This window comes from Rhinoraja longicauda, chromosome 16 (assembly GCF_053455715.1).
Source record: "Rhinoraja longicauda isolate Sanriku21f chromosome 16, sRhiLon1.1, whole genome shotgun sequence".
NCBI classification, from domain to species: Eukaryota; Metazoa; Chordata; class Chondrichthyes; order Rajiformes; family Arhynchobatidae; genus Rhinoraja; species Rhinoraja longicauda.
The window spans coordinates 18,980,026-19,004,512 of NC_135968.1; the positions used below are offsets into that span (position 1 = coordinate 18,980,026).

A 24,487-nucleotide genomic window follows, 5' to 3' on the forward strand; every position below is an offset into this window, starting at 1 on the left:
ATGCAATACATCACACAGGTTGTGTTTTTTTTTTCCCTTTGTCAGTAGTTTATTTTTTGCTAACAACTTAAATGCATGTATTTTGAATATTTCTGCATATTGTACTTCTAGCCGTTACTAACACGATGATGAACAATTTCTGAACGTCTTTTGTTGTATGGAAAGGCATGAGAGCTGACTTGATCTGTTTAAGATTTGCCTCCCTCCATTGCAACATAAAACACATGGGATTGTTCATCACAACCAATTGTGGACAGACAGTAGTTCCAATTTTTGGAAATGCCAAAGAAGCGCGATACCTCTTTAATTTATCCTTCAATGGGTTGCTCCATGCCTGTTCATTAAAATTTATTGTCAATGCGATTAGTTGACACTGTTACTGGTGATCAACAATTATTTTTGTTTTGTTTGTTTTGCAGAATTAATGTCACATTCATGTGGTTGCACATAATTTATTCAATGAGTATAAGCTTGTTTCATTCGTGCCATTTGTTGAAAATTGCCACAGTATATTTTTCTATTGTTTGAATCTCATGTGCTTCGAGCACTTTTATTGGATTTGTTGCCAACTCCATTGTAGATTATGTCTCGTGTTGAACTTGATGGCCCAGTCTCGTTAGAAAGCTGGCAATCCATTCTCAGCATAATTGAAATCATATCAAGTGGCCATGTGTTAAAGAGCTGCTTGGGCTCAATTTGCATGCAGTCAATACATAATTTTCTAAGTTTATTTTAAATTTATGGATAAATGAATTTCACCTCATATTTTGTTTCAGTGTTTTGTGTACGCAACAGAATTCTATTTTTTGGCTGATCTCTAACAAATGCTTTTACATGCTTTTGTATAGTAAAATGCAAACCATTGGTTTGGACTGATGAATTATTACTTGCATTATTAATTAATTTTCAGATTTAAATGTATTGACTTTCTTTGATATTAAGTAATGTTATCTCGACTGCGATAAATTCAGATAAATTAGATACTGAAACACTAATCCTAGCCTCGTGTATCAGGTACAATTATATAATTTTAATGAAAGGTATTTCCCTTGACTAATCTGTTTTCTCCTAAACTGTAATAGGTTGGGCAGCACAGTGGCGTAGTGATAGAGTTGCAGCCTTACAGCGCCAGTGACCCAGGTTCAATCTTGACTACGGGTGCTGCCTGTACGGAATTTGCACGTTTTCCTTGTGACCGCGTGGGTTTTATCCGGGTGTTCTAGTTTTGTCCCACATTCCAAAGTCGTGCTGGTTTGTAGGTTATTTGACTTCTGTAAATTCTCCATAGTGTGTAGCATAGAACCAGTGTCGCACAGCTATCTGGACTACACTTCTTCCCACCCGGTCTCCTGCAAAAAGTCTATCCCCTACTCCCAATTCCTCCGTCTACGCCGCATCTGTGCCCGGGATGAGGTGTTTCACACTAGGGCGTCAGAGATGTCCTCATTCTTCAGGAAACGGGGCTTCCCCTCTTCCATTATAGAGGAGGCTCTCACTAGGGTCTCTTCTACATCCCGCAGCTCCGCTCTTGCTCCCCCTCCTCCCACTCGTAACAAGGACAGAATCCCCCTCGTTCTCACCTTCCACCCCACCAGCCAGCGGATCCAACAACTCATCCGCCAACATTTCCGTCACCTACAACGGGACCCCACCACTGGCCATATCTTCCCATCCCCTCCGCTTTCTGCGTTCCGCAGAGACCGTTCCCTCCGTAACTCCCTGGTCCACTCGTCCCTTCGTACCCAAACCACCCCATCCCCGGGCACTTTTCCCTGCAAACACACGAGATGCAACACCTGTCCCTTTACCTCCCCCCTCAACTCTATCCAAGGACTCAAACAGTCTTTCCAGGTGAGACGGAGGTTCACCTGCACCTCCTCCAACCTCATGTATTGCATCCGCTGCTCCAGATGTCAACTTATTTACATCGGCGAAACCAAAAGCAGGCTCGGCGATCGTTTCGCTCAACACCTGCGTTCGGTCCGCGTTGGCCAAACTGATCTCCCGGTGGCCGAGCACTTCAACTCCCCCTCCCATTCCCAGTCTGACCTTTCTGTCATGGGCCTCCTCCAGTGCCATAGTGAGGCCCACCGGAAATTGGAGGAACAGCACCTCATATTTCGCCTGGGCAGCTTGCAGCCCAGGGGTATGAACATCGACTTCTCCAACTTTAGATAGTTCCTCTGTCCCTCTCTTCCCCTCCCCCTTCCCAGATCTCCTTCTATCTTCCTGTCTCCACCTATATCCTTCCTTTGTCCCACCCCCCGACATCAGTCTGAAGAAGGGTCTCGACCCAAAACGTCACCCATTCCTTCTCTCCTGAGATGCTGCCTGACCTGCTGAGTTACTCCAACATTTTGTGAATAAATACCTTTAGTGTACAGATGGTCGTTGGTTGGCACGGACCAGGTGGGGCCGATGGACCTGTTTCCACGCTGTATCTCGGAAACTAAAATTCTTGCAATTTAATTGTTTAAAATGCCAGTCCAGTTTTCTTATTGATAACTTCCTAATGATATTTTGTAGCATAAATTACTCGGACATTGAACCTTGATATGTTCTTGAGTTTCTCTTTGTCAGAGGGTTTATTTTGCCTGGCTCGAATGGAGATGATTAGGAGATACCCCTATCAATTACGTCAGGAGATCAACTGCTGTCACTGACTGTTTGCTGCCGGCATAAAGCTTCTTTTTAAATGGTTTACATATAGAGATTTTGAGTGGTGTAAAATCTATTGTCTGTAAATCTTGGCATCCTGATCATCTCCAGCTCTTGATGCTGCAGTGTCAATAGGCTCTCTGAACATTTATTTACCTTTTCTGCAGTAGTTTATCCATTTTCTTATATGAGTGAGCAACGTGGCTGGCACCTTCCCCAGTCATTACAACATGCAAATTATCCGCTCTTTGGTAGATTAAATGTCCTTGAATCATCAACACTATAATCCTGCCTCGAAGGTTTATTTGCTTGCTTATTGTCCTGAAGCTGACTCAGTTGAGAATGTGTACATTATTGAAAAATATGATTCCATTAGCTCATCCCACTACTCAGGAACCCACAGAAAGTTTTAAGTGACCTCAATTATTTCCTCTTAGTGATGTGTTAATGTTACTGTAAACTCACAATATAAATCCTTGCCCTTAACAGTTTTTCTCCCCATTGATGTTGTCTGACATGTTGAGCATTTTCCAGCATGTTTATATTTTTACCCAGCCTTTAGCAAATTTTGCTTTGGTACCTTGTTAATTTTCCATTTATGTGCAGGAAGCAACAGAAAGAGTTGTCCCAGAAGTATATAATTAAGATTTATATCCCAGTGGCCGAGCACTTCAACTCCCCCTCCCATTCCCAGTCTGACCTTTCTGTCATGGGCCTCCTCCAGTGCCATAGTGAGGCCCACCGGAAATTGGAGGAACAGCACCTCATATTTCGCCTGGGCAGCTTGCAGCCCAGTGGTATGAACATCGACTTCTCCAACTTTAAATAGTTCCTCTGTCCCTCTCTTCCCCTCCCCCTTCCCAGATCTCCCTCTATCTTCCTGTCTCCACCTATATCCTTCCTTTGTCCCGCCCCCCTGACATCAGTCTGAAGAAGGGTTTCGACCCGAAAAGTCGCCCATTGCTTCTCTCCTGAGATGCTGCCTGACCTGCTGAGTTACTCCAGCATTTTGTGAATAAATACCTTCGATTTGTACCAGCATCTGCAGTTATTTTCTTATGCTAATTAAGAATAACAGTAAACTAGCAGAAAATAATTTGAATTAAGATTTTTTTCATGCAAATAGGGTGTCACAGTGGCGCAGCACCAGAGACTCGGGTTCAATACTGACTGCAGGTGCTGCCTGTACAGTTTATACATTCTCCCCGTAACCATGTGGGTTTTCTCCAGGTGCTCTGGTTTCCTCCCACACTCCAAAGACATATAAATTTGTATGTTAATTGGCTTTGGTAAAAATGTCTAAATAGTCCCTAGAGTGTAGGATAATGCTAGTGTATGTGGATAGCTGGTCAGCGCGGACTCGGTGGCCCAAAGGGTCTGTTTCCGCATGGTATCTCTAAACTAAACTAATCAAGTCAAAATGAGTACAGGTACCTCACCATACGTTTGCTGCAGCATTGCAGGGACATAGACTCTGACAACACACAGAAATATAAATAGACAATAGACAATAGGTGCAGGATGAGGCCATTCGGCCCTTCGAGCCAGCACCGCCATTCAATGTGATCATGGCTGATCATTCTCAATCAGTACCCCGTTCCTGCCTTCTCCCCATACCCCCTGACTCCGCTATCCTTAAGAGCTCTATCTAGCTCTCTTTTGAATGCATTCAGAGAATTGGCCTCCACTGCCTTCTGAGGCAGAGAATTCCACATCATCAGGCAACTGAATCATCCTATCACCAATTAGAGAGCGGTCCTGAGCTTCCCTCTACCTCATTGGAGATCCTGGGACTATCTGTAATCAGACTTTACTGGACTATTTCTTGCACTAAACGTTATTCCCTTTATCCTGTATCTGTACACTGTAATCTGTAATCATGTATAGTCTTTCCGCTGACTCCATAGTGAGCAACAAAAGAGCTTTTCACTGTACCTCGGTACATGTGACAATAAACCAAACTAGACATAAATTGTACAATTCATGTATAATTCATATTTTTTATCTTAATTGGTCAATGAATTCTGCATTCTAATGAGACTGATTTAAAAAATAAAATGGTGTTTCCTCCTTGTATCTACCAAAATGTTTAAACTGTGCCTCTGGTTCCTTGAATCATTTAGCAATGGAATAACTTCCACCATCTATCCTATCTAAATCATTGTGACTTGTAGATCCCTATCAAATTTCCTCTCAAGCTTTCTTTTCGTTTCAAATTGAACAACACAAGATTCTTCATTCTATCGTAGTAACTGAGATATTTTGTGAACTCTCTGTAATACTCCAGGTGTTGTCTGTTTGTGGATCGCATCTGAAACAAAGCCAGGACAAGCCCTTTTTATTTCTCTTATTGTGTGCCTTCCAAGCCTGATAATTGTCCTAAGTATTGAATTCTGTTGATTTTGTTTTAAATTAAAACACATTTATCAATGAACACAGCTGAATTATTCATATTGTAACAATTAATGAAATTTTCTGGGATAAGGTCTTCTGCTTACATTTAAATCATTATTGTTTTACTCTCTTTTCTCTCTTAAATCCTTTCCTATTGCGTTCAAAAGAAGCACTCGGATTGAACTCCCGGGAGGCAGCTGAAACTATTAATTTATTTTGTAAAATTGTGCTTAAAAACAATGTTTTAATGGTGAATTCTAATAGAATAATATTTTATAGTCATCTGCCGTTGAGAAATATGTCCCAAAATTTGGATCACATTTTAAAACATACATACTAAATGCTGGAAATATTCAACATTTCATCAGCATGACCATTTACAAGTTTCCATTACTGTTCTTTCTCTTTCTGACAGAGATGGAGATAGAACATAGAACAGTACAGGAACAGGCTCTTCGACCTATAATAACTGCCGAACATAATGCCATGTTTTATTGTCATATGTCCCAAACAGAACAATGACATTCTTAAAAGAAAATTCTTGAAATGTTAAGCTGTGGTCGGCGTGGACTCGGTTAGCACTAACCATGCTGCGTGTTTCAATCAAAGTTAGTAAAACAAGACTTTTGGGCCATTCGATCTTATATAAAATAAGATGTAAGAATTTTATTCCCCTACATTTTTAATGCTGTGAGGATCCAATCATGTTGTTGGTGTTCATGTTAATAATACCAATCTGCGCCATGTGCGTTCTATCTTCTAACTGCAGTCTCATCTCATTTCATGGAGTCATGGAATGGAGTCATGGAAACGTGCCCATCGGCCCAACTAGCCCACACCAGCCAACATACCCCATCTACACTAGTCCCACCTGCGCACGCTTGACCCATAACCCTCTAAACCTATCCATGTACCTATCCAAATGTCTCTTAAACTTAACAATAGTACCTGCCTCAACCACCTCCTCTGGCAGCTCATTCCATATACCCACCTTTTATATGTCCTTGTAGTTCTTGATTCCCCTACTGTGAGCAAAAGACTCTGTGCATATACCCGATCTATTCTTCTCATGATCTTGTTCACTGTGTACGTGATCTTTTGCCTTGTCCAATGTTGGCTTATCCAACATAGAGATGTTGACAAAGATACTGATCCAACCTCAGTTGACTTTTCTCACACAGCAGCAAAAGGGAGTGCTGCTCAAATAAGCTTTGAGTAACTTGAGTATCTGCCAAACATTTTATTTTGCCCTAGTCCTGTGTGCCGCAATGTTTTGATGCAACTTTGAGGAGATGGTAAGGAATCTGCCATTTAACATATTTGCTGGCATTTAAGAGACTTTTGGATAGGCATATGTGTAGCAGGGAATGGAGGGGTTATGCGCTGGCAGATAAAGAGTTAGTCTTGGCATCATATTCGGCACAAAGATTGTGTACCAACAGGCCTATTCTTGTGCTGTTCTATGTTCTATATGAATCTCAACAAATAGTAAAACTGAGATAGTTTATCTCTATTGAATAAAGTCTCAGCCAAGAATTTTCATTTTTCTTTTCATTTGTTTCCCCTCCTCCGCTGAACATAGGATTTGAGAGAGTATATTAAGCAGTGTCATTGATAAGGAACAATCAACCTTCCAAGGAATCCTTGAATACGTTTGCCAATCCTTGGTTGATGCTTAATTTAAGAACAGAACGCGTTGAAGTGTCCAAAAAGTTATAACATTTTGATTTTTCTCGAGATTATGATATTTTTTTCCCACAGCTTTAAGATATCCTCCATGTTACAGAAGCATTGTACAGGTGAGAAACAACGTGTTGTTCAGAACTTTACTAATGAAAAAAACTATATTACCAAAATATTAATCCAACAGAAGATAGTCCAACAACTCTTGCCTGAAAGTTGAGCAATTAATTCTTTGTATTAACAATGTCCTCTCCTGTGTTTGATGTGTTCTGATCCATTAATTGATTCCATACAATTGATTCCAATTTTCTATGTTGTGCTGAACGAATGTGCTGTGCTTTATATTGAGGGGAGTGCTATTGTATATACCGGAGCCTGATTGAAATGAAGTATTTTTCAGTTCCACGGCTTTGTGTATCACTTACAGGCAGCAAATCGGATGGAATAAGCCTAAGTGGTCCATTTTTCTTGGGACTAAAACCATTGAATAACTCTGATACAACTGGATTGAAGATTGAACAATGTAAGTGTATTGTTCACTTTAAGTTAATTAAGTTAATAAATAAGCTATAACAAGCAGTGGTAGAGCTGCTGCCTTACAGCTCCAGAGATCCAGGTTCGATTCTGACTATTGGTGCTGTCTATACAGAATTTGTACGTTTTCCCCGTGACAGCGTGTGTTTTCCCCCGGTCTTGAAAGTCTGTTCCTTAACTGTAAATAAATAGAAGGTTTGTTTGCTTAGGGCACTAGTTAGCTTCATTATGCCAATGAAATAGCTGAGATCTGTAGTTACAATCATTTTGATCAACATGGTGCTTCCGAACAAAAAGAGGATTGTCATATCACATCACTGCCCTCGGTTATACAAAGTTCTAGTGATTTTCTTTAGACAACTCCAGGATATATCGTGCAGAAACAAAGAACTGCAGAAGTTGGTTTATACCGAAGATAGACACAAAGTGCTGGAGTATCTCAATGGGTCAGGCAGCATCTCTGGAGAAAATGGATGGGTGCCATTTTGTCTGTACCCTTCCTCAGATAGAACTTTGGGTCTGAGGAAGGGTCCCAACCTGGAACGTCACCCTTACTTTTTCTCCAGAAATGCTGCCTGACCCGCTGAGTTACTCCAGCACTTGAGTCTATCTCAAGGATATATCCACTTGTTACCTGCACTGCATTTACTTAGAACACAGAACTGTGCCTCTCATAATATTATGTATTTCTACCAGGTCTCCCCTCAACCTCCGATGATCCAGTGAAAACAATCCAAGTCTGTCCAACTTCTCCCTGTAGCTAATACCACTTAATCCAGGCATCATTCTGGTAAATCTCCTCTACGCCATTTCCAAAACCTCCACATCTTTCCTGTAATGGGGCGACCGGAACCTCACGCAATACTCCACATGTCGCTTAACCAAGGTCCTATAAAACTGCATCGTGACTTCCTGATTCTTATATTCAATGCCCATATGAAAGGAAACATACCATCTGCATTCTTTATCACTCTATATACTTGTGCAGCTGCGTTCAGGGAGTTAGACTGCATGCAATACTCCAAAGGTGGCATAACCAAGGTCCTCTAAAGTCCTATAAATCTGCATCATAACTTCCTGACTCAATGCCCAAACCTACGAAAACAAACATGCCAAATGCCTTCTTTACCACTCTGTACTTGTGTTGCCACTTAAGGTAGTTATAGACCTGTACTCCAAGTTCGCTCTGCAAGTCAATGCTGTTAAGAGTCATGCCATTAATTATATTTTTCCTCTCGCTTTCGTCCTCTCAAAGTGCAACACCTCACAGTTGCTCAGAAATAAGGTGAAGATGCATAGGGAGCTTTTAGAAAATTGTCCAATTTGTCCTGTACACTCTCCTATTTCCTATATTAGCTTTCAGCTGATTCCTGCGAACAACTTTTCTGCGCTTTCTGCACTGGAAACAGTGCGTGCCTGAGTCAAATAAAAGGATGGTGGAGTAAAAGGAAAAAGCTTCAGAGAGCTTTGCGAAAGTAACTGGCAAGAAAGCCAATGCATTTCAAAGCCCTTTCTTAATGAGTTAAAGATTTCAAACAAATGTGCTGAAAATCTTTACCCTCTTAAGCTGCATTCCTGCGAATTAACTTTGTTTATTTTCAGCTGGTGAAAACATCAGCACAAGCGTTGATCCTGAGGTCAATAGTCCCGAGAGGAAAGAAGGCACTCCGCTGAGCAGTGGTTCGGAAGAGACACTTGGCAAAAAACTTCTGAGGAAACTAAGTAAGTGCAACTTCTGATGTTAAAAAAAACATTTAAACATTTGTGAAATGCAATACACATATTTTGACTGTAGTGCATGGAGATTCTGCACTGAATTGCGGACGGGGATATCAAAGAATGTTTAGGAGAAAATGAATGCATAGGGTTCAAAAAACGTGCCCATTTTTGACATATTTCTTTTAATTTAGTTTCGTGATATGATGCGGAAATAGGCCCTTCAGCCCACCGAGTCTGCGCCCACCAGCGATCCCTGTACACGAGCACTATCCTACACACTAGGGACTTTTTAACAATTTTTACCAAAGCCAATTAACCTACAAATCTGCATTCTCCACTGTTCTCTTTCTCTTCCCAGAAAGACTGGGATATTTACTTTATTTTAAAGATACATGGTGCAAACAGGCCCTTCGGCCCACTGAGTCCACGCCGACCAGCGATCACTCCATACACCAGCACTATCCTGTACACTGGGGACAATTTACAGAAGCCAATTAACCTACAAGCCTTCACGTCTTTAATGTGTGGGTGAAAACTGGAGCACCTGGAGAAAACCCACGCAAAGTATTCAAACTTGCGTTTGGAGTCCGACAGGGGGTTTGATGGAGATGGACATTTGAGTGGCATCGTTGGCAGGGCCTCGGCGCCAAGAGGGAAAGAGAGTACTGGGCCTCCTTCATTGCCAGAGGGAGGCCACACACAAAGTGAAGCAACAGCACTTCATATTCCGCTTGGGTAGCTTACAACCCAACGGTATGAACATTGAATTCTCCAATTTTAGGTAACCTCTAATCCCCTTCCCCACCCCTTTCTCTTCGACACCGCCTGCGTTCTTCCCCCCTCCCCTGTCCCCCACCTGGGCACGTACCTATTTCTTTCCTCCCCTTCCCCCTCATTCATCTGACTTCACAATTTGCAACTCTTCAATCGTTCTGTCTCACGCTACCACTTTTAATCTCTGTTTATCAAACCCCCCTCACCTATTACCTGCTATGCTTTGTCCTGTTTCTTTCTAGCTTTCTTCCCCCCTCCACCCCAGAATCGGTCTGAAGAGGGGTTCCAACCAGAGACGTCAACTATCCACGTTCTGCCTGACCCACTAAGTTACTCCAGCACTTTATGTCCTTTTGTGATAACCAGTATCTGCAGTTCCTTGTTTCTGCGAGAAAGAGATTGAGACAGGATCCGTGGAAGAACTAGTTCTATCCTACGCACTTGGGACAATTAACCTACAAACCTGTACATCTTTGGAATGTGGGAGGAAGCCGGAGCACCCGGAGCAAACCCATGCGGTCACAGGGAGAACCTACAGACAGCACCAGTAGTCAGGATCGAACCCGGGTCTCTGACGCTGTAAGGCTGCAACTCTGCCACTGTGCCAGTATGCCGCCCCTAGTAAGCAGGGAATGCAGTGAGAATATGTTGTGTAGGCTTAAACAAAGAACTGCAGATGCTGGTTTATTCAGTTTCGGGTCTGAACCTTTCTACATTGTTGCAAAGGAACCCTTCTGCCCCGAAACGTCACCTATTTTTTTCCAGAGATGCTGCCTGACCTGCTGAGCACTCCAGCACTTTGTGTCTATTTTTAAGAATATTATTTTGTTCAGAGTAGACCCATTATTGCAAAGGGATAGTTACCACAGTGACTGACGTTGTTGTTACAAAGCTCTGCAGCCTGATTGATTGTAGGTGAGCTTGCAGTTCCATCCCATCCCAGTTTTTTGAGTACGTGTATGTGTATATTTATATCTACATAGATGTTGTGTGTACTTGTGAGTATGCGTATATATACACACTGAACTTTTTTTTCTCTCGTTTATCATATTGTTTACAGTGTATTATGTTTACATATTCTGTTGTGCTATCATATCATATATCATATACATACAGCCGGAAACAGGCCTTTTCGGCCCTCCAAGTCCGTGCCGCCCAGTGATCCCCGTACATCCAAAGATGTACAGGTATGTAGGTTAATTGGCTGGGTAAATGTAAAAATTGTCCCTAGTGGGTGTAGGATAGTGTTAATGTACGGGGATCACTGGGCGGCACGGACTTGGAGGGCCGAAAAGGCCTGTTTCCGGCTGTAGATATATGATGATGATGATGATTAACACTATCCTACACCCACTAGGGACAATTTTTACATTTACATTTTTAAATGTAAATTTTTACATTTACCCAGCCAATTAACCTACATACCTGCAGCAAGTAAGAATTTCATTGTTCTATCTGGAATATATGACAATAAAACACTCTTGGCTCCTGACCCATCCAGGAGCTCCAGTCAGCAAAGTTGGCAGTGATTGTGGATTCCTGCGCAGCTCCCAGGGGAGGCTGATTCTGAACTCTTGCAAATGAATGAACAAATAAGTAAATTAAGCTGTTGCGGACCACAAGTAACTATTCCCTGTCACTGGTGTCTGTGAACGAGCTGAAAGAGAGAACACTTGCAACCAGAGCAGCTCAAGAAACTTGATTCACTTCATGATAATGAAATGCATTGAATGTTTTTCTGATTGCTAGTTTCGTTTTGTGAAAAGCTTTTTTGTTGCATGCTATGCATGATTACAATGAAGCCGCCCACAGTGTACAGATACTGGATAAACGGAATAACGTCCTCCAGTCCTCCAGATTTGGGTTCATTATTAGTTTAGAGACACAACATTGAAACTGACCCATCAATTCCACGCTGACCATCGATCACCTTTTCACACTAATTCTATGTTATCACACTTTCTCATCCTCTCCCTGCAAACGAGGAGGTAATTTATAGAGGACCAGATAACCTACAAACCCCCACGTCTTTGGGATGTGGGAGGAAGCCCATACGATCACAGGGAGAATGTGCAAACGTCACATAGACAGCACCCGAGAGCAGGATTGAACCCGGGTCTCTGGCGCCGAGAGGCAGCAACTCCACCAGCTGCACCACTGTGCCGTCCACATTTTGTCACGTGTACCAAGGTACTGTTAAAAGCTTTTGTTTGCGTGCTATCCAGTCAAATCAGATAATATCATGCATGAATCCCATCAAGCCAATCACGTGCAAAAGGTAGAGTGAAGAGAAAGATATTTGTAAGTGGAAAAGGGATTTAAAAGTGTAGGGCGATTGCATCGAATGATAGTACATCTTCATCTGGGACCAGCACACAAAGAGTTGCCACACTTCAGCATGGTCTTGAGTGTTCTTCAATGTCCTGCATATTCTTGATCTGCACTATCTCACCCCAGTCACTCCCTCTTCACCCCTCTCCCATCAGGAAACAGGTACAGAAGTTTGAAAACACATACCTCCAGATTCAGGGAGGGAGAGTGGTCCTGACTTCCCATCTACCTCATTGGAGACCTTCAAACTATTTCTCATCGGACCTTACTGGACTTTATCTTGCACAAAACGTTATATCCTTAATCCTGTATCCGTGGACAGCTTTATTATAATCATGTATAGTCTTTTCACTGACAGGATTGCACGCAACAAAAAAGCTTCTCACTGTACCTCCGCACACGTGACACTAATAAACAAAACTATCCAAAAGCAAGATAACTCTCCAACTCTGTTGGTATAAATATATTAAATATATTCTCCCTAACCCCCCCCCCCCCCCCCTTCCAATCTGACTGTTTTAGTTCTTTCTAATCACATGGATTAAGTTGTCTTTTTTGTGGTAAAGATATTTTAAATTTTCTTTTAAATGATTAATGTTCAAGTTACAGTTTGTGACTGAAGTGGAATTCAGATTATTTTCCAAGTGCTCTCTTTTTTTGGGATCCTTCAGAGCACTGTGGAGAAACCCAATGGCTTCGTACAGGACATTACTGGACAATGTAGAGGATATGGATCATGTACACGCAGATAGATGAATTCATTGAAATTCTGGGGGAAGGCATGCCATGCTGAAGTGTAATAAAAAAGGAACTGCAGATGCTGATTTATACCAAAGACAGAAACAAATGCTGGAGTAACTCAGCGGGTCAGGCTGCATCAATGGATAGGTGACATTTCGGATCCGGACCCAAAGCTGCTCGGGTGGTACAGTGGCACAGCGGTAGAGTTGCTGCCTCACAGCGCCAGAGACCCAGCTTTAATCCTGACTATTGGTGCTGTCTGTACGAAGTTTGTACATTCTCCCTGTGATTTTGTGGGTTTTCAAGATAGAGTTAGATATAGCTCTTCAGGCTGACAGAATCAGGGGATATGGGGAGAAAGCATGGGCGGGGTACTGATTTTGGATGACCAGCCATGGCGGTGCTGGTTCGAAGGGCTGAATGACCTACTCCTGCACCTATTTTCTATGTTTCTATACTCTGGTTTCCTCCCACACTCCAAAAAGATGTACAGGTTTGTAGGTTCTGTAAATTGTATATTGTCCCCAGTATGCAGGATAACACCAGTGTACAAGGCAATTGCTGGTCGGCAAGGACTTGGTGGGCCGAAGGACCTTCCACGTTGCTTCCACGTTGTATCTCCAAAGTCTGAAGTCTACAGCATTTTATGTCCCTCCATAGTGAAGAGTCTACGCAGAAGGGATAAACTTATGGACTTTCCTTAAAGCATGCAATGGTGTCATTTTCTGTCCATTTGTGTTCACAGGAGCACAAGATTAACGTGCCACCCATCTCCATCAAGGGTTGCGGCTTCAATATTGCCAGAGTTTCAATCTAGGTTTGGTGCTGAAACACTCAACCTTCTGTCTGACTGAAAAATTGACGCACTTGGTCGTGAATGTTCACCTTCATTGAATAATTTGTCTCTTTGTTCTTTTTTTCATTTACAAGGTAGCAAAAAGAGGAAGAAATCCAGAGACAGTGAGAAGAGCCCTGAGGAGAAGTTAATTGCACCTCGGCCAAAGATCTGACAGTCACCTCCATCGGTGTTGCAAGATCAAAGCAAAAGAGCAACACGCCTGCTGAAGGAAGAATCCTCTGCTGCCGACAAACAATTCCTGGCATCAAAACCCAAACTATAGACCGCGATCGTCTGACTCTGGTGTACAAGGAGGAAGTAATGTCAACTGGGCAACGTATCATCATGCACTTTCCTTCAATTGATTATCATTTCAATCGATGGTTTTTATTTAAACTTTTTTTTTTTACTGCTTTTGATTCATTTTAGTCACCTCCCAAAACCGGACTGACTTGAACTTTGAATCAGGTGATTTTAGCATCTTATACTGTACAAAATCTTTATTTTTCCTTTAATTTTAAACGGTGAGCTCCTCCCTCTGCTTCAGAAGTGAAAGAACTCTCTGCTTTCACCTGGTATTTGAACTTTGCTTTTCCAGATCACAAGGTAATGTTGACCTTTTGACTTGACTTTGTCTTGCAACACCTTAGGGTGGAGGGGAACTGATTTCTTCTAGCTGCAAAGATTTCGGCAGCTGTAAAAGGAGCAGGACCATTTCCTAGTGAATGTTTAAATATCTTCTAAAGGAATGCTTCACTAGATTCAATAGAAGTAGTTTGTATGGGAGACTTAACCTGCCGTATGTACCCTGTCACTTCCATGGCAAGAGGAAGAAGTCTTGTCCCACATGTATCACCCTGCTTAATATATACAAAGCATGTTATAGCACAGATCACTGCAAGGTGAGTATCGAGCTCATGAAATGTATTACCTCAGGTAAATATTTTTTATTATTATCATTTCAAAGGTAGAAAGTTATAGTTAAGAAAGTGGGTTTTTTTGGTGAATGTATAATGTCACCTGAACTGCAGTCTTAGATTTGTTACTTATTAGTCTGTTGATCTCCTGTTGAAATAGCCAAGACGAGGCTATTGTCAATAACCAATCCTTAGGGTGAAGCAATGGAGTTCAATCCGAGCAAGTGTGAGGTGTTGTACTTTGGGAGGTTAAATGTAAGGAGAGAGTATACAGTTAATGGCAAGACCTTTAACAGCATTGATTGCAGAGAGATCTTGGAGTCCAAGTTCATAGCTCACTGAAAGTGGCAGCACAAGTAGATACTTGTAGGTTTGTAATAATTTGATTGTACATTTTGTTTTGTTTTTAGAAAGTGGATTCTCAATTTTGAATGTTTTCAAAAGTTCATAAATCATAGGAGCAGAATTAGGCCATTTGGCCCATCGAGTGCTCTGCCATTCAATCATGGCTGATCTGTATTTCCCTCTCAACCCCACTCCTGCCTTCTCCCCATAACCTTTGACGCCCATACTAATCAAGAACCTGTTAATCTCTGCTTTAAAAATACCCAATGACTTGGCCTTCACAGCCATCCGAGGCAATGGATTCCACAGATTCACCACCCTCTAACAAGTATTCCTGGTGCTTGTACTGAAAGCCGGCATTCAGATGCAGGTGGCAACTATGAAAGCAGTTCACATGTGGGCCTGTATTGCAAGTGTTTGAATACAAGACTGAGGAAGTCTAATTGCAATTGTGTGAGCCCGTGGTGAGACTTTGTATCTGGTGTACAGTTTAGTTTTAGTTTTAGAGATACAGCGCGGAAACAGGCCCTTCGGCCCACCGAATCTGCACCGACCAACGCTCCCCGCACATTAACACTATCCTCCACACAATAGGGACAATTTACACTTGTACCAAGCCAATTTACCTACAAACCTGTACGTCTTTGGAGTGTGTGAGGAAACTGAAGATTTAGGAGAAAACCCACGTGGCCTCAGGGAGAACGCACAAACTCCATACAGACAGCATATTCGGGTCCCCGGTGCTGCTAGCGCTGTAAGGCAGCAATTCTACTGCTGCTCCACTGTGCTGTCCTTGGGCACCTTTCTTAGGAAAGGTGTAGACTCCAAGGTAGGAGTGCAACAAAGATTCAATGGATTGAATTCATCTTAGATGGGAACATGGACAGGAAAGGTTTAGAGGGATATTGGTAAAATGTGAGCAATTGGGACAAGCTTAGATGGTGCATCTTGGTCGGCATAGATGAGTTGTGCCTCAGGGCCTGTTTCTGTGCTCCCTGACTATTATAGACACTGCATCACAAATGCAGGTTAATGTTGGCTCACGTTCCGATATTTAATGGGGTAACCCTTTGCAAATTACACTAATGCCTCAATGCCACATGAAATTGTACAGACAAGCGAATTACTTCTATTTAAAATCAGTCTTGAAGGAGGAATAACATTCCTATAATAAAAAACAGGTTTGTTTTTGAAGTATGTATTTTACGGGAATGCAATTTGATTTTTAGTTATATGCCAAAAAAAAGTTTTAATTTGTTGCCAAGAGAAGCACAACTTCCAGATCAGGTGGGTCCGAACAGAAAAATGCCATTGAATAACTGAACTTCCTGTCTGAATCAACCCAGGCAACTGACTATTCCAGATTAGTGTTGCTGAGGCCACATTTGGAGTTATGTGTTCAGTTTTGGTCACTGTGCTGTAGGAAAGATATTGTTAAGCTGGAAAGAGTGCAGAGAAGATTTACAAGGATATTGCCAGGTCTTAAGGGCCTGAGCTATAGGGAGAGTTTGGGCTGGCTAGGACTTTATTCCCTGGAGCGCAGGCGTCTGAGGAGTAATGTTGTAGAGGTGTATGAAAGGAATTGATGGCGTGAATGCACAGTCTTTTATCCCAGAGTAGGGGAATCAAGAACTAGAGAGAACATGGGTGGATAATTGAATAGAAACCTGAGGGGCAACTTTTTCCACACAGAGGGTGGTGGGTGCACGGAACAAGCTGCCAGAGGAGGTAGTTGAGGCAGGTACTGTAAGAACATTTAAAAGACATTTGGACAGGTACATGGGTTGGAAAGGGCCATTTTCTGTGCTGTATGAATCTGACAAAACAAAAAGTGTGATGGCACCATTTGTGGTGTGCAACTCAATAAACTATCTAAAAAAAGACACTGTCATGGATTGTATATTGTGCAGCTGTACTTTCTGAGGAATTGAGTATCAAGAATCTGTCAATCTCCATCTTAAAAATATCCATTGATGGCCTCCACAGCTGTGTGTGGCAATGAATTCCACAGATTCACCACCAAATAGTGAAAGGCTTGCATGGAATTGATGTGGAGAGGATGTTTCCACTAGTGGGAGAGTCTATGACTCTAGGTCATAGCCTCAGAATTAAAGGACGTTCCTTTAGGAAGGAGACGAGGAGGAATTTCTGTAGTTGGAGGGTTGTGAATCTGGAATTCTTTGCCACATAAGGCCATGGAGGCCAAGTCAATGGATATTTTTAAGGCAGAGATCAATTATTGATTAATATGGATGTCAGGGGTTATGGGCAGAAGGCAGGAGAACTAGGTTAGGAGGGAGAGATAGATTAGCCATGATTGAATGACTGAGTAGACTTGATGGGCCGAATGGCCTAATTCTGCTCCTATCACTTATGATCTCTGACGGAAGAAATTCCTCCTCATCTCCTTTCTCAGGGGACATCTTTTTATTATGAGGCTATTGCCTCTGGTCCTAGACTCTCCCGCTAGAGGAAACATCCTCTCCACATTCATTCTATCCAGGCCTTTCACTATTCAGTAGGTTTCAATGAGGTCCCCCCTTATCCTTCTAGATTCCAGTGAGTACAGGCCCAGTGCCATCAAACGCTCATCCTATGATAATCTAATCATCCCTGGGATCATTCTCATAAACCTACTCTGGACCCTCTCCAACAGAGTTTGGATAGTGTACCTCATGGTGTCTTCGGGAGAGGCAGAAAAAAGGAGCAAAATGCGAGAAATGTTTTTTCAAGAAAAGGTTAGCTTTTTGTGTCTGCACCTTTACTTTGATGCTTGAGTTCTGAATGGGAGATTATTTAGGGAGATCTCCTGTGGGAACAGGCTTCCCACAATCTTTTGCTTGTAACAAAAGGGGTGGTGGTGGAGGCAGACATGACAGTGGCATATAAGAGGCACGTGGATATGGAGCAATGTGGATCATGTACAGGCACAAAAGATTCATCTATCTTGGCAGCATGTTCTGGACAGACCTTGTGGGCCATAGAGCCTGTCCTTGTGGCCGGCACAGTGGCGTAGCAGTAGAGTTGCTGCCTTACATTGGCTGAGATCTGATTTTGTTCAAACTACTGGTGCTATCTGTATGAAGTTTGTATGTTTTCCCTCTGACCTCGAGTGTTTTCCCTAGGTGCTCTGATTTCCTTCCACACTTGAAAGAAGTACATGTTTGTAGGTTAATTGACTTCGGATCGGACTCAGTGAACCAAAGGGCCTGTTTCAGTGCTGTATCTCTAAAGTGTGTGCTGTACTGTTCCATGTTCTAACACGATGAAATTATGTTACAATTGACTGCCCTGTAAAAGAGCATCAGAAGTTGGGCAAAAAGATTGACGTTTTGAATGAAGGAGTAAATTAGCCGGAAAAAAGTTATTTGGACACTAAGCTGAGCATATTTTCCTAGATTGTCCAATTCCTAATGTTCACATTGTACGATGAAGCATGAAAATAATCTTAATGCGTTTATTCATTAATCTGCACATCCATTAACAGTGTCTGAACGATGTACTAGAGCAATAGTCATAGCAATACACCATTTGCAAAATTCCCAACTCCATGTAAAGAGCTACAGACAGATTACAACCTGTTCCTTTTGGATGTTAAAAAGTGCTTCCTTGAATATTGAAACAAGCAACTGCAGTTGCAGGTTTACACAAAAGGACATAAAGTGCTGTCGTAACTCAGCGGGACAAGCAGCATCTCTGGAGAACATGGCTAGGCGATGTTTTGAGTCTGGACCCTTCTTCAGACCCTTCTAATGAAATGTCACCTATCCACGTTCTCCAGAGATGCTGCTTGACCCGCTGAGTTACTACAGCACTTTGTGTTCTTTCCTTGAATGTTGACTAAATGCTGTGCCAGCAACAGAGATTTTGGGGGAGGTGACTGAAAGCTTGTACTACAAACATTCATTTATTATGTAGGAGGAGAGCTAAGTAGAGCCCAGAGGTATTCAGCTTGAACAAAAAATTAAAGATGACAGTAAATATTTTCACATGAGCTGATGCATGCCCTCAATTATAAACAGTCATGTATTTGATCTCCTCACTGTACCACGACAAACTAAAGTTCTAATCCTATTAATAAGCAAGAGGAAACCTTATCACCCCCATCAAAATGAAGCCTTTTTGAGCTGTTATGTGCTTTTACGTACAGATTTATTGTATATACACAATTATGCACAATAAATATTTTATAAATCCTTTATGCTTGCATGGAATTAATTCTGCATCTGAGACAAAACTAACAGGTTACTTTAATTGATGTTTATGTGGGGTTGGATGTAACGTCTGAATTGAATCGGGGAATATGATTTCATATTTTATAATAATAATTACAATCCTTTATTCGTCCCACAAGGTGGAAATTTGCAGGGTTACAGCAGCAAAGCGGATAGCAAAAATAAATAAGCATTCATTACAAAATAAAATAACGGTAATGATCTTTATTTACTGGTCTGCTGGGAGCAGTGCTGGTTGTGCAGTCTGACAGCAGCAGGAAGGAAGGACTTTCGATATCTCTCCTTCACACACTTGGGGTGAAGAAGTCTGTCACTGAAGGAGTTGCTCAGCACAGTGACAGTGTCCTGCATGGGGTGGGAGTTTGGTTTTGTTTTCATAATTACATTGCAATCTGTGGCAGCTAATCTCTCGTGGTAATAAACAGCCTTGACTGGGGTTGTCTTGGCAGGGATTCCCAGCGGAGCTTTTTAAACAAGAACAATGATGAACTAATTGCCATTTGAATTGGAAAGGAAGAGAAGACTTTTTTACCTTCCATCACAGTGAAGAGGTGCCTGGAGGAGAGTCACTGTGATGGATGTTTATGTTAAATTTATGTACTTGTGTGTTTTGTTTGCTTTTTATTGTTATGACTATATGGTATGACTATTTTTTTGAATGACAAATAAATTCAATTCAATTCTTAAGACTGACAGCTGCCTCTAAATCCCAACAGTTTCCCGTCTGGAGATGCTGAATCGTAAATGCTAGTAGGAAAGTGTGGTTTCCACCATCTTATTTTAAGCACCTTGAAGAGTGTGTGCCTGTGTGTATACGTGTGTGCGCGCGTACACGGGTGCGGCTGGTGGACCTGCTGCCTCAGAGTGCCAGAGACTCTGGTTCAATCCTGACCTCTGTGTGGAGTTTGCATGTTCTTCTTCTAATCATGTAGGTTTCCTCCGGGTGCTCCGGTTTCTTCTCACATCCCAAAGACGTGCAGGTTTGTAGGTTACTTGGCCTCTGTAAATTGCCCCTAGTGTGAAGGGAGTGGGTGGGGAAGTAGAATTACATAGAACTCGTGTGTACGGGTGATCGATGGTCAGCGTGGAGTTGGTGAGCCAAAGGGCCTGTTTCCTTGCTGTACCTCTAAACTAAACTAAACTAAAGTTTGCAATGCTAGTTGAGGGTGGCTCTTCAAACTATCTTGAACTCCTTTGATGGCTTTGGGGACCAGTGGAAAGGAAATGTGATCCATTGTCTGAGAGTAATGATAATTATGAATTCTTTGTAAACTTACCATTTATGCCACAAGAACCATGTATTCAGTTTCATTATTTATAATGCACAGCTTTTTGTATGTGCTTCAAGACCAAACGTTTGTCAGTGAAGAATACTTATGCTTCTGTTGACACCTCTGAAAAGCATGGCCACTTCAGTGATCCAGATACCTTTCCTCTCCCAAAGTACATGCATTGCCCAAGTCATTGAAAATTCATGCAGGGAATTAAAAAGATTGAAATGAGGAGTCATATTTCAAATAGTGCCAATCAAGAATGACCTTCATACGAATATTTTACAATTTCTCAATGCTAAACAAAAGGAAATCTAATAATAAACTGTGACCCACTTCATTGAGTTAACAAGTCAAGAAAAATATTCATCCGGCTGCCCTCTCGATCATATACCACACAAATCTGACATCACTAAATACAATTACATTATTAAGTCCTGCTAATACATAACAAAGTAGTTGAAGTCCTCTGGTGCTGACTTACAAAGCCAATAAAGTAACATTTGAATAAATTCAAGGGAATAAATCCTCTTAAAGGCGGCACGGTGGCGCAGCGGTTGAGATGCTGCCTTACAGCACTTGAGACCTGGGTTCGATCCTGACTATGGGCGCTGTCTGCACAGAGTTTGTATGCTCTCCCTGTGACCACGTGGGTTTTAGAAGAGACAAGGAAGAGTCAGGAGACAGCAAGTGCTTGTAAACTATGATAGACACAAAGTACTGGAGGAACTCAGCAGGTCAGGCAGCCTCCGGTGAAAAACGACGGTGACATTTCAGGTCGGAACCCTTCTTCACACTGAAGAAGTCCGTAGAAGGGTTCCGACCTGAAACGTCATGATCCTTTTTCTCCAGAGCTGCTGCCTGACCTGCTGAGTTCCTCCAGCATGTTGTGTCTATCTTCAGTATAAACCAGCATCTACAGTTCCCTCTTACACACATGTAGATTGTGGTTGTGGCCAAGAGCAATGAAGGCTCTGTATTGTATGCATATCATTTCTAATCAGTAGAAGAGTGGGGTACTCAAGTGGACGAGTGCAAGAGAAGGCACGGAGACACAAGAGTAAATAATATGATTTACGTTGAGGAAAGCTTGCATGCAAGAGTGGGTACGGTGCTTAATTTTTAAAAAGAGAGGCAGCCCTTGATATCATTTTCGTTGAGACTGGAGGCTTGGGACTAGCTGTGTGCTGCAGGGATCAGTAATGGGCCCATTGTTGCTCGTCCTTTGTGAGAATACACAAAGCATGGTTAATAAATTTCCAAATGCCACCAAAATAGGTGGTATTTTAGACAGTGAAGAAGGTTATCACCAGTTATAGCGGGATCTTGATCAGCTGGGTTAATGGGCCAAGGTGTGGTAGATGGCTTTCAATTCACATGATGTGAGGGTTGTGTTTTGGGAAGTCAAATGAGAAAGGTTCTTAGGGATATGGGCCAAAACCACCCTTACGTACACTAGTTCTATCATTAACACTAGGGACAACTTACAGAAGCCAATTAACCTACAAACCTGCACATTTTTGGGATGTGGGAGGAAGCCAGAGCATCCGGAGAAAACCTACTCGGTCACAGGGAGAATGTTCAAACTCCATACAGGCAGCACACGTAGTCCAGATCGAACCCGGGTCTCTGGCGTTGTTAGACAGCAATTCTACACTGCCGCTGCAAACTTGGACCAAAATTGAAGTTTGTTTACTCTGACTCACTGGTAACCTTTGACTTGTGTAAAACACATCAGCCTGTGCGTTGCCATTTCCTTACTGGGTACCCAAGCCATTATTGCCACAGTCCCTGTCACCAGACCAAGTCAGAATTATCCAATGAGTTTCTTGAGGTTTTCCGAGTCCACTGAAACCTATTTCAGGCGTGGAGTGGATGGCTGATCGCAGGTCTGGTGTCTTGACAGGGAATCTGGTGGATAGTTCCCAGATCCTGGTTGGAATATAGCTACAAGTGCAAGCAACTTGCTCAATCTTCTGGAGCAAAGAATGCCTTGATTTTTTACAACAGCAGCTTTGAATTCGATATTAGGCTCGGCATCAAAGAAATGTGCACAACGCTCAAGAGAACTAGGCTTGCTTCCAGGTTGACAACAAAGGCTTCGTTGGAAGCATAAAGAGGAAGAATGTTTTAATTGACTGTTCATTTTATCAAGGCTTGAATTTCTCTACTCAATGAAGAACAGGTACATGATGGATGTAAGGACTGAATGGAACCCAAATGAGGGTTGAAGGAATTAGTGGAAAGGCAGGAGCTACGATTTACTCAGTGATTGAGAGACATAATGTAAAACAATTTTGTCTCAAAATCAGTTTAAAAAAAAAGATGAATGTATGGTTTAACTTGAGAAATTGTTCCAAAAGCTGACTGGAAGGAGGAAAATAATTGTTGGCAACACAAAGCAGACCATGACCAGATGGAAAACCAAGAGGGTGAGAGGGGCAAAGTTTAAAGGAGATTTACGGGGCTTTTGTTTTTACACAGAGGCTTGTGGGTGCCTGAAATCTGCTGCCGGGAGTGGTGGTGGAGGCAGATAAGATAGTTGTGTTTGAGACTTTTGGAAAGGCACGTGGATATTTGTAATTTTGTCGGCACCAAAACGTGGCAACACTTGTGTACTGCCTAAGTGAGGTCTGCTACATGATTTTACTGGGTTGTATGCAAAACAAAGCATTTCACTGTATGTGACTACATGTGACAATAAAGTATTATTGATATGGAGGGAATGGAGGAATATGGGTTATATACGGGCAGATAAGAGTTGGTCTTGGCATTATGTTCGACACGGATATTGTGTGCCGAGGGGCTTGTTCATATGTTGTATGTTCTATGTAGTCCTCCCTTGTGGCCTCCTGCATCCTGCAGGACACGAGCACAAATGCACTAGGAACTCCATTACCTCGATTTCCTCCAGGCAACCATGTCGGGCTCTGGCAAACGCCACGTTTCCTTTGACTTCATCAGGACCCTGCTTGTTCTGAGCACTGAGGCTTTAACAAGGCACTAGAACATTGGGGCAAATTCGAACAATACAGCACAGGAACAGGCCCTTCAGCCCAGTGTCTATGCCGAACATGATGCCAAGACAAATTCTTATCTGCCTGCAAGTGATCCATAATCCCTCCATTCCCTGCATATCCATGTGCCTCTGCAAAAGCCTCTTAAATGCCACTATCCTATCTGCCTCTACCATCATCTGAAATAGTGAGTTAATGGAGTTAGGCTATAGTGTGTGTTTATATATATTTGCATATGAATGTGTATGTATATGTGTGTGCATATATCTCTAGAGTATATGTGTGTATGTATATATATATATATATATATATATATATATATATATATGTGTATATCCACAAATGTATGTGCGTATGTATATGTGAAAACATTCTTGTGCAGAAGAAATTTGCAGTCACAGAAATCTTGTTCAAATACCATTAGAACCTTATGTTTCAGAGGAGCCAAACAGGTAGGTGTGTCGTGTTAAGATCCTAAATAACTTACAACTGCTGTACCGTCTGGTGCACGGACTGCCAACACACTGTGCCTGACAGACAGACAAACCCCGGTACCATGGCATGGATGGATGTACCATCACCATCTCTCACCTCCGTCACTACTGCCAGAGTGAAACAGAAAAAGAAACTTGTGGGGATCCTGCGACATGCTTCACGAATGCAGCAGATTCTGGCTCGTACAGCAATTAATTCCGCTGAAATACCACCACCGTCTCAGTAAACAAACACGACCAGACTTTAGACACACCACGGAAATAGGCCCTTCAGCCCACCACTGAGTCCATGCTGACCAGCAATCACCCTGTACACTAGCACTATCCCACATACTATGAACAATTTACAAATTTTACCGAATCCAATTAACCTACAAACCTGTACATCTTTGGAGGGTGGGAAGAAACCGGAGCACACAGAGAAAATACACGCAGTCACAGGAAGGACTTACAAACTCCGTACAGACAACACCCAAGATCGAACCTGGTATCTGACGCTGTAAGGCAGCAACTCTACCGCTGCACCACTGTGCTGG

General features: G+C 42.2%; 1 protein-coding gene across 2 annotated transcripts in view; it reads left to right on the forward strand.

Annotated features, from left to right (window-relative positions):
* Window positions 1-19,276, forward strand: part of LOC144601317 (metal transporter CNNM4-like) — a 60,895-nt gene extending 41,619 nt beyond the window's left edge. The window contains exons 8-10 of one of the 2 annotated variants that reach the window (XM_078413361.1): window positions 7,163-7,258; window positions 8,872-8,991; window positions 13,769-19,276. In XM_078413361.1, coding sequence (XP_078269487.1) covers window positions 7,163-7,258; window positions 8,872-8,991; window positions 13,769-13,821 — 269 coding nt within the window. In that variant the 3' untranslated portion in view covers window positions 13,822-19,276. Of the gene's footprint in view, window positions 1-7,162; window positions 7,259-8,871; window positions 8,992-13,764 lie in introns of both variants that reach the window. The other variant, XM_078413360.1, reaches the window with a different exon arrangement.
* The last annotated feature ends 5,211 nt before the right edge of the window (window positions 19,277-24,487 follow it).